Source organism: Chrysochloris asiatica, unplaced genomic scaffold (assembly GCF_000296735.1).
Source record: "Chrysochloris asiatica unplaced genomic scaffold, ChrAsi1.0 scaffold00127, whole genome shotgun sequence".
NCBI classification, from domain to species: Eukaryota; Metazoa; Chordata; class Mammalia; order Afrosoricida; family Chrysochloridae; genus Chrysochloris; species Chrysochloris asiatica.
In genome coordinates, this window is record NW_006408645.1 from 4,068,347 (window position 1) to 4,078,717 (window position 10,371).

A 10,371-nucleotide genomic window follows, 5' to 3' on the forward strand; every position below is an offset into this window, starting at 1 on the left:
ACGGACAACATTCTGTGGAACCGTAGGGTTTCCACTGGCTAACGTTTATAAGTAGATCACCAGACCTTTTTTCCCAGTCTGTCTTTAGAAGCTCTGCTGAGACCGGTCAACCATGTGTCATCCTGCTGGCGTGTAAAATCGGATGGCAGAGCTTCCAACATCACACAACACACAAGCCACCACAGTATGAGCAACTTACAGGACGGTGGTGGCTCACAGGTGTTAACCCTGCAATAGTTCTCTTGCATCCCTAATTCTGTCTTAGCATCTACTTCCCAAAGGACTCAAACTAATACAAGTCCCTAGGCCGAAGTGAGGACTTGGACCCTGTACAGAATTCTGCTGAGCTTCAGTTCCCTGACTGGTAAACTGACAACCACTCACTTTAGTTGCAAAGTTTCAACTAAAGACTGTTATGCCTATGAAAGCATCTTACATCTTGTAGAGCACATAGCAGTCATTTGAATAGAATGAGGGGATACTGAATGGCTTAATATTAGAAAAGACGTGCATCCGGGTTGTAGCCTTTCACCATACTTGTTCAGTCGGTATGCTGAGCAAATAATCTGAGAAGCTGGGTTATAGGAAGAAGAATGTGGCATTAGGATTGGAGAAAAAGGCATTAACAACCTTCAATATGCAGATGATACAACCTTGCTTGCTGATGGACCCTAGCTGAAAGCAGACAATATGAGAAAGGTGTTTACCTGTCCTTTACTGACTGTGCAAAGGCTTTCGAATGGTGTGGACCATAACAAGCTATGGACAATGGTGCAGAGAATGAGTATCCCAAGACACATAAATGTGCTCATGAGGAACCTGTACTTAGACCAAGAAGCAGTTGTTCAAACAGGACTTGGGAACACTGAATGGTTTTAAATTAGGAAAGGTGTGCAGCAGGGGTGTATTCTTTTACAATACTTATTCAATCTGTATGCTGAGCAAATAATTTGAGAAGCTGGATTTTGTGAAGAAAAATGTGATATCAGGATTGGAGGAAGACTCATTAACACCTGTGGTATGCAAATGACACAAGCTTGCTTGCTGAAATTGAAGAGGATTAAAATACATACTGATGAAGATCAAAGACCACAGCCTTCACTATGGGTTGCACCTCAATGTAAAAAAAAAAAAAAATCCTCACCACTGGATCAATAAATAACTTTACGATAAATAACTGGAGAAAACAAAGTTGTCAAAGATTTCATTTTGCTCGGATCAACCATCAACAGTAATGGAAGCAGCAGTCAAGAAATCAAATGAGTTATTACTTAGGGAAAATCTGTTGTAGAAAACCTCTTTAATATGTTAAAGAGCAAAGTTGTCACTTTGAGGACTAAGGTATATTTCAGTCTCCTTGAATACATGTGAAGGAACCCTGGTAGCCTAGTGGGGTTATACGATGGGTTGGTAACCACAAGATCAGCAATTTGAATCCACCAGCCGGTCAGCAGGAGAAAGATGAGGTTTTCTGCTACCATAAAAATTTACAGCCTCCGAAACCCTATACAGGGTCACAACGAGTCGGAACCAACTCGGCAGCACACAACCATTGCCACCACCATATACATATGAAAGCTGGACAATGAATAAGGAAGATCAGAGAAGAATAGATGCATTTGAATTATGGTGTTGGCAAAGAATATGCAAAGTGCCAGGGGCTGCTAGAAGAACAAAAAATACTTCTGTCTTTCAAGAAGTACAACCGGAATATTCCTTGTAAGTGAAGAATGGTGAGGCTTCATCTCCCATATTTTAGATGTGCTATCAGAAGGGACCAGTCCCTGGAAAAGGACATCATGGTTGGTACAGTAAAGGGTCAGCAACAAAGAGAAAGACCCCCCAACAAGATGGACTGATACAGAGGCGACATCAGTGGTCTCATATATAACCATCAAAGTGAAGGTGGAGCAGGGTCAGGCAGTGTTTCATTCTCTTGTTCAAGGTGTCACTATGAATCAGAGCCAACCGGACGGCACCTAACAACAACTCTTTTCAAAGCAAATGATTTCACAGAACACCCTGGCTGCTTTTGATAAATGTGAAAGCACATTTTCTCCAGAGAAATCACAATAGAAGTTATCAGGAGGAGACGCTTCCTGAATGGCAGCACATCACTGGGAGCAGGCTGGAGCCTTCACACTCTCACACTCTGGGCTTTTAGTGATAGGGGGAAAAGAGTCAGACTTCTGCTCTTGAAGGTTCCCCAGTGGGCAAGTGAGCAAGCTGTCTCTTGCCCCCAGCCAGCATTCAGCACTAGCTCAGGAAACAGCACTCTCACCAGTTTCTCAGCTCTTCAGGGCTATAACCCTGAAGCCCTGCGAAGATGCTTTCTGGGTCTCCTCTGAATTCAGGCTTCATATATGTATCGTCCCTTCCTAAGAGCTTGAGAAAGTATGCTCTGCCATGCAAGTGAGAGGCAGGAACAAGTTCTGACAACACCATTTCCCAAGAACCCAGATTGGAGGGCGGAGTGACACCTTCCCCAAAAAAACCTGGCAGTGGGAGAACCAGTCAAAGACCCTCACCATAGAGGCTCTGCCAAGGTGGAGTCACCACAGACATTTCTGGGTATCCTCACAAAGATGAGCAGGGCTGGGTAGCAAAATTATGTGGCCTGAGGGTCCCCCCTCTTCTAGAAACTTCTAGCTTCACAGTTTTCTATGCCTGCCTGAGAGGACAAAATCTCTCCAATACAAAAACCTATAATATGCTCACATCTTATACGTTACCCAAGACTCAAGACCAGAACTCCATAAGCTTCTCAGTCACTGGCTATCCACTGTCCATTTTTAGTTCAACTTAATCACCCCATGTCCACTGTGAGAGTCTGGTGGCTCCATACAATAAGTACTGTACTGTGAAACACATGGTCCGAGGTTCAAGCCTGCCAGCCACTCCTCTACAGAAAGAAGGGGCTTTCTGCTCCTGAGGAGATTTAAAGCCTTGGAAACCCTATACAGGGTCGCTATGGGTCAGAACCAACTCCACTTAACAGCGATCTCCATTTTAATATTCAAATATGCAAAGGGTTAATTTCTCTTTTTCTTACATCTCTTTGATCTTTCTATAGTCCTTAAGACTTAAATCATTTCTCTTAACCTATACTGTGTAGGATGTCTTTCTGTGATGATAGGAATATTTTATGCTGCTCAATATAGTAGCCACTAGCCACATGTAGCTAGCAAGCATTTAAAACATGGCTAATGTGAAGGAGAAACTGAATTCATTGTATTTCCTTTCATTTAATTATAATGTAAACAGCAATACATCTGGCTAGTAGAGACTATATTAGGCAGCACAGCAAAATTTTCTTGCTTGCTCTTTTCATCCTCAACCTGAATGCAAACTGAGGATGTTACGTTCTCCTTGGCATGATCCTCACGGAATGATGCTCTGACAACCTTGTTGTTGTTGTTATGTGCCGTGGAGTCGGTTCCTACTCATAGCGACCCTGTACAGGGTAACCGAGGCTGTAAATCTTTGCAGGAGCAGAAAGGCTCATCTTTCTCCTGTGGAACAGCTGGTAGTTTCGAACTGCTGACCTTTTGGTTAGCAGCCCAATTCGTAACCACTACGCTACCAGAGACAAAGCAAACCCCCCAGTGATGCTTCCATTTCCGAGCATTTGCTCTGTACCTGAGTGCAGCCTTCTTGATGTGTCCCCAGGGATGGGGCAGGAAAACACATCGTCAGAAAGAAAGCTACTGCCCCCAACCACTTTGACCTCCAGCAGGTCTGGGGCAGAGAGGGAGGAGGGAGGACCAAGGTGAATGAAAATGGCTCTGGGGGCCTGAACACCGGCCGGCCACTGCATTTATTTATATCACAGGGAGTTACAGTTGTCGGTTCTACAGCTGAGAAACTGGTCCCTGTCTAGGGGAAGGGACAAAAATCAGCTTTGTCCATGATCTTGGCACCCACTGCTTCTGTTCAAATGGTGCCAAGAGACCCAGGGGGGAGGAAGTTAGGAAGGAAGCTAGGGCAGACACTGAAAAAGGAGAAACGGAGTCACCTGCTTTGTTTGCATCCAAGTTGGTAGAAGCATCATCTGTAACGTTGCTGGGGATACTCTGGTCTACCCAACCAAGGAAACCACTCCCACTGCCCAGAACAGTGTGGCAGAGAGACCACTCAAGCCAAGTCCTTTGAAAGATGCTAGTCTGGGGCTCCATTCTCAATGCGATTTAACTGCAGAAGCAGGATTTGCAATTCCCAAAGGGCTTAAAGCAAGATCCGCTCCATCGTTTAAGCGGAGATCTACTGACAGTTTGGGTTTACATGAGTATTGACAGAAATGATTACTTATGGAATGGAGAGGAAGTGCTAATTCCACCCTGAGCACACCCACATAATTCTGTAGTATACACCTGTGGTCCCTTCACACAGGGACCCCAAAGCTTTGCACTTGCAGAATCCACACTGGCCTTAGTGAAGGGGCTCTGTTCCTGCCCCTTCCAGCACACTCTTTTCACCCCCTAACCCTACATACAACATTCCCTTTCATATGTAAAAAGGATGATTAGTTAACATGAAGCAAGCAAAGAACAAAATACTGAATTAAGAGCCAAAGAGTAACTTCTCAAGAAGAAAGTCACAAGATTCAAGGCTTACTCAACATGTATCCTCTTTTCCTTTCAAAGTTTCAAGATACTATGCTTCCCTTTGCCGTCTGTCACTTTCCTGCCTCACCCATTTTGACTTTTGAAAGTCTCCCTGATAAAGACTTCTATGCTCTTACACTGTACTAGAACCCTTTGGTAAATGACCCCAAAACTCCTGAATCAACTGCTGGGTGTCTCTACAGTACCCACTTTACCTTCACTGGCACTTTGGGAACTCCGAGAAAAAAATGCCTTAAAACCCCCACCCTCTCTAACACAGCAATTTCAAGCCTAGGAATTTATTTCAAGGAAATAATTAAGGACATCCACAAGGATTCAGTTAAAAGGATGTTTATCCCAGCTGCTGTTTATAATCATGAATAATTGGAAACAACCCCCACATCCCTCAAGTGGGGCTAGAAGATCGAGGGCTCGGGACTGACTGAGAGGAAGAGACCAAACCACCACCATTCCCAGTGTCCACAGTGAAGACAGAGACCTAGGATAATCCAGATTTTACAAGGCCTGAACCAATTCTGGGAAGCTAACTTGTGGCTTTGTGGGTTAATGCTCCTTGGAAACCCTATCAGGGTTGCAATGGGTCAGAATCGACTCGATGGCACATCACAACAACAACGTTTTCAAAGAACAAAAGTAATTCATGAGTACAAAATTAGGTACACGCCTTGATAGAGGTCTGTGCCTTTTGTTTCATCAGCCTCATGGAAATACAAAGAGGGTGTAATGAGATGGTGGAAGTCTTTTCCTTCAAAGGCCACAAGTGTCCAAGACTGAGCCACACAGTCAGCAGAGAATAGGGCTCAGTCAGGGTCTAAGAAAAAGACAAAGGATGTTCAAACCAAACTCACTGTCACTGTTGTTGTTGTTGTTATGTGCCATGGAGTCGATTCCGACTCATAGTGACCCTGTACAGGGTTTCCGAGGTTGTAACTCTTTACGTCAATATCAATTCATAACCCAGTGTTGGCTTCCAAGGCTATCAATCTCTACATGAGCAGAAAGCCTCATCTTTCTCCCTCGGAATGGCTGGTGAGTTTGAGCTACCGACCTTGAGTCCAGTGTTTATCCAACAGCACCACCAGAATACAAAGGCTTAAGAAAAGAGAGAAAAGGGACATGGAGGAAAATACTTGATGAAAAAAAAAAAAAAAGAGCAAGCAGACACAAAGCAAGGGATCAGGTAGAATTCTTGGTTCAGCGGTAGAATTCCTGCCTCCCCCAAAGAGCCTTGTGTTTATTTCTAGTCAATGCACCTCCTGCCCAGCCACCATCCATCTGTCTGTGGAGGGCTTGCGTGTTGCTATGATCAAGTTCCAGCAGAACTTCCAGGCTAAAGCAAATGAAGAAAGACCTGGCAAGTCTACTTCCAAAATTCACCCAATAAAAACCACAGGGATCACAAACAACGGTCTAATCCACAATCAGTAATGCATGGGGATGGTGTAGGGTTGGGCAGTGTTTGGTTCCATTGTGTAGGAGGTTTGCGTGAGTTTGGAATCCCCCTAAATCAACAGTCAACAACAGCTAATAACAACAATAGTACAAAATATATGTGTGTGTTGGGGGGAATTGTTTTTGTAAGATTTCAGTAGAGTTTAATGGGTAACTGAAAAAATATGGGACAAGCATATTGGTCAGTACAAAGAGCAATTGGTCAGTACAGAAGTGGGGAGGGCACTTTTGAGAGCAGAAGCCCAGCTGGCTAGGTGCCAGGGACACCTTACATACTGTTCCACCACCCACCAGGCCAGGCACCAATACTACTGCCCAGCTCCACAGCCCTCCCTACCACTTTCCCTGGGTGCTGAGTTTAAGCAGATGGGCTTTTCTTGTACTTGGCCACATCTGTTCAAATAGCATCATTTTTTTTGAAGCACCACAGGCTAAAACAACTTTTCCATGTCAGAGGCCCTCTTGACTCTCTACCCAGTTGTTCCCCTGCTGGGGCAGCTTAGACCTGAAGCCCATCCAATCCAGGTGGCAGGGGCCTGGCATCTCCCCCTTGCACTGTTAAAGAACCCTGGGCGCCACCACAAGCAACTCCCTAGATCCCATCACAGTGCCCCTGCTCACTCTGGGTTGTCCCATCAGCAGCCCCCTGCCCAGAGCAGCCTCTCTATTTTTGACAGCTCTTCCCACGTGCTTGGCCACACAGTCTGGAAACCCCAAGAGGGATTCTGGGATGTGGTCTCCAACTATCTCTGCCCCTGCTGAGCTCGCTACCAAGTCCAAACTGAGTCCAATAAAAAAAGTGAAAAAAGAGTCCGGCCTTAAACTCAGCAACTGGGATAAATGGTTAGGAAGGCTGTGGAACAGAAGCTATATATATGAGGACTTTTAAAAGCTGGCTCTCTTGGAGGCAATGCTCCTAAACAGCATGATTGTTAATAGGCTGGCGGGTCACAGAGTCCCCGCTTTTCCAGGAATGCTTCAGTGCACACGGCTCCACAAACCACCCTTTTCCATCAACCTCTGTCCAACTGCGAAGAGTTTCTTTCAGGCAGAACTGCATACTACCAGCAAAGGCATCATTAACCTCACCCTCCCAGCACTCACAGAAGTGTCTGTAGCTCTCAAAGATGCTCCATGCTGGTGGCCCACAATAAAGCTAACCCAGACTAGATGTCACCTGGGCCCCCACTGGGGTGGGACATGCCCTTGAAAGGGGAAACTATCCACAGCCCAACTCTCTTTGATAAAGTGGCCATTGGGGGGCTGTTCCGTTTCCTCTTGTCCTAAGGAAGGGACTAGGGAAGTCACTAAGCTCACCGTAATGTTTCTCCTTATGTTGGACACTCAGGCTCTACATCCCCCATTGGTGGGGTCTAATGGGAAAAGCCCCCACTCTTTCTTTACACCAGCCTCTTGGAGGCGGAACTCAGGAAGCAGCTTGACACTTTTATTTTCATTCTCATCAAAAAGCTGGGCTATCTGAATAGGTTTCGCAAGCGCACAATCAGGTCCCTCACCTGTAACCATATGAAATAAGACCAGGATGCCCCCCAAAGCAACCAACTCTCCAAGGGCCTCAGTTCCACGTACATAGAAAGGCTGGTTAGAGGCGGTAGAGGGGCCTCTGAGTTCCAATGCGCCTCTCTGACTCCCCATCCCTGGCTCCTTAATAAGCCCCACTCCGCACCCTCTTCTTCCCGACCAACTGCCTTAGTATCTTCGGTTCTCTACGCTTCCAACGCGCAGTGGCGCTGGACAAGCTTCAAATCTGGAAAGAGGCGGGCGGGGTGTTGCCTAGAAATCGCCGAAATAGGACCCGCATCTCGAGTGCCAGTCAGCTCCGAACCCTGCGTGGTTAGGATGCCCGCCCGGCCCGAGGCGGCCTCTCGCAGCCGATCCGAGTTACTTAGCGGCTGCCGGAGACACTTCACGAGAGTCCTTCTGCGAGGCCCACTAGGCAAGTCCACTGTTCTCCCCTCTCGTACCCGGGGCTTAGACCCCAAGAGAAGCGCCAGTCTGGCCCCCACTGGGCCGGACTGGGTCGTGCGCGGGGCTGCGGACCCGGCGCCCTGCCTCCTCCCCGCCTCCCCCAGTGGTGGAGCCGCGCGCCGCGGAGACATTTAAATCGCCCCCTCGGGACGGCGGCGTGGAAGAGGCCGGAAAGCCGGCGGCAGCCGGCGGGCGGGCCAGGGCCGGGGTCGGGGCGCGCTAGGGCACTTACCATCGCGTGTTGTCGTGGAAATGCTCCAGCACCGCGTAGCCGAAGAAGGAGCCGTCAGGGCCCTGGAAGCGCACGGGACGCTGCGGGTCCAAGTTGTAGGCGCCCGCGGGGGTCGCCGCGGCCACCAGCGCCAGGAGTAGCGTGCGGAGCCCCCCGGCGCCAGACCGTGCCGCCCGGCTGCCCATCCCCGAGAACAGGGCGCTGAGCGCGCAGGCAGCGGTTCACCGACGGCCGGGAAGCTCCCCGGGGACGGAGCTCTGCGCGAGGGGGAGGCCGACGCCGAGGGCAAGTACTGGAACCACGAGCGGGCGGCGTCCTCAGTCCTGCCGTGAAGTCGGCGCGCTTCGAGCGAGCGGGTCCCAGGCCGGTCGGACAGCTCTGGACTGCAGAGAGGCGCGCCCGCGGGTGGGCGGCCCGGGCGGCAGGACGGGGCGGCAGCGCCCCCTGCGGGCTGTATGTTCCCCGCACACTCTCCGGCCAGGAGATAGTCCCTGAAACCTCTTGAGCTACCTCAGCTCCCTGCAACACCATGGCCACTGAGGACCCAGGAAGTGACCCTGATTCCCTCTGAGGCTAAGTATTCTGCCGGCTCTCTTTGTGTGTCTTTTCCCTTCTCTGTTCCCCACTCACCCCAACAAAGACCAAAGAAACAAGGGAGAAAACTCGAATTCATATTCTAGCCTTGCCCATCTTCTGCTTCTTCATCAGACCGTAAAAGATTACCTGATACTAGTAAGCACTCAATAAACACTACACTGCATTCACACCCAACTTCTAGTTATTTCTTAAATATGTTCAACGGGGATTTTCACACATCTGCGCCTTCTCCAATGCTGTTCTTTCTCACCTTAACCCTTCTGTCCTGCTTCCTCTGCCCCATCCTCCTCTGAGCTCCCATGTTGTTAAAGGCCATTGAGACAGTTCTGACTCATTGCGACACTGTGTAGGGTTTCCAAGGAGTGGCTTGTGAGTTTGAACCGCCCACCTTATGGTTTGTAGTCCAATTTTTATCCTAACAGCACCACAGCAAGACTGTCTATGCCCTCATGGTATTGTAAAGTACCAACAAGTTGGTTCCGACTCATAGCAACCCTATGCAGTAGAACAAAACACTGCCCAGTCCTAGGCCAACCTCACAACTGTTGCCTCGCTTGAGCACATTGATGCTGCCACTTTGCCAATCCAACATCTCGTTGGGGGTCTTCCTTTTTTTCTCTGACCCTCCACCTTACCAAACATGATCTCCTTCTCCAGTGACTGGTCCCTCCTGACAATATGTCTGAAGTATGAGAGAGAGACGAAGCTTAGCCATCCTGGTCTCCAAGGAGCACTCTGGCTGCACTTCTTCCAACATACATCAGTTGGTTCTTTTGGCAGCCCATGGCAGTTTCAATATTCTCCTCCAACACCCTGTAAAGGGTTTCCAGGGAGTGGCTAGTGAGATTGAACCACCAACCTTGTAGTTCAACCCCACTTTACAATCCAATACATTAGTCGGCAGCACTACACCAGGACTCCCAGGGTTCCTATGTTGTTGTTAAGTGCTGTCGAGTTGGGTCCAACCCATAGCCACCCTGTATAGGGTTTCCAAGAAGCGGATGGTGAGCTTGAATCGCTGACCTTGCAGTTCAAACCAACCTTGCAGTCTAGTGCATAAACCCACAGTGCCGCACCAGGACTGGCACTGTACATATGCCTCTATCTCAGCACTAATATTTGAATGGGGGCGGGCACAACTCTCTGTCCCTGTCAGAGCCTATAAAGAAGAGTTGTCATTACCTTTGCAGCCCCAAGGCCCAGCGCAGTGGCATCATAGATAAATATTTAAACATTGCTGAAAGAACGTACTGCTTGAAGAAAAGCCAACTTAGTAAGAGGTTAAGGCACTGTGGGGGAAATTCTAAAGTCACTAAGCTTTGAGTTTTGGTTGTTATCCATTCTCACTTTAGGTAATAAAACCAATTTTCCATGGGTAGTAGACATTGCTAGTGACGTCCCAATAACCATTCTTTCCATTTTCCTGTCTAACAGAGTCCTGAATTGGGGATCTAATGTGGGGCCTAGCTTAAAAAA

At 48.2% G+C, this 10,371-nt stretch overlaps 1 protein-coding gene across 1 annotated transcript in view; it reads right to left on the reverse strand.

Annotated features, from left to right (window-relative positions):
* The window catches only part of ITGA9 (integrin, alpha 9), a 497,442-nt gene extending 488,955 nt beyond the window's left edge, over window positions 1-8,487 (reverse strand). Inside the window, exon 1 of the mRNA XM_006869158.1 lies at window positions 8,299-8,487. Within this exon, the coding sequence (XP_006869220.1) occupies window positions 8,299-8,483 (185 nt within the window). The 5' untranslated portion in view covers window positions 8,484-8,487. The remainder of the gene's footprint in view (window positions 1-8,298) is intronic.
* Between the last annotated feature and the right edge of the window lie 1,884 nt (window positions 8,488-10,371).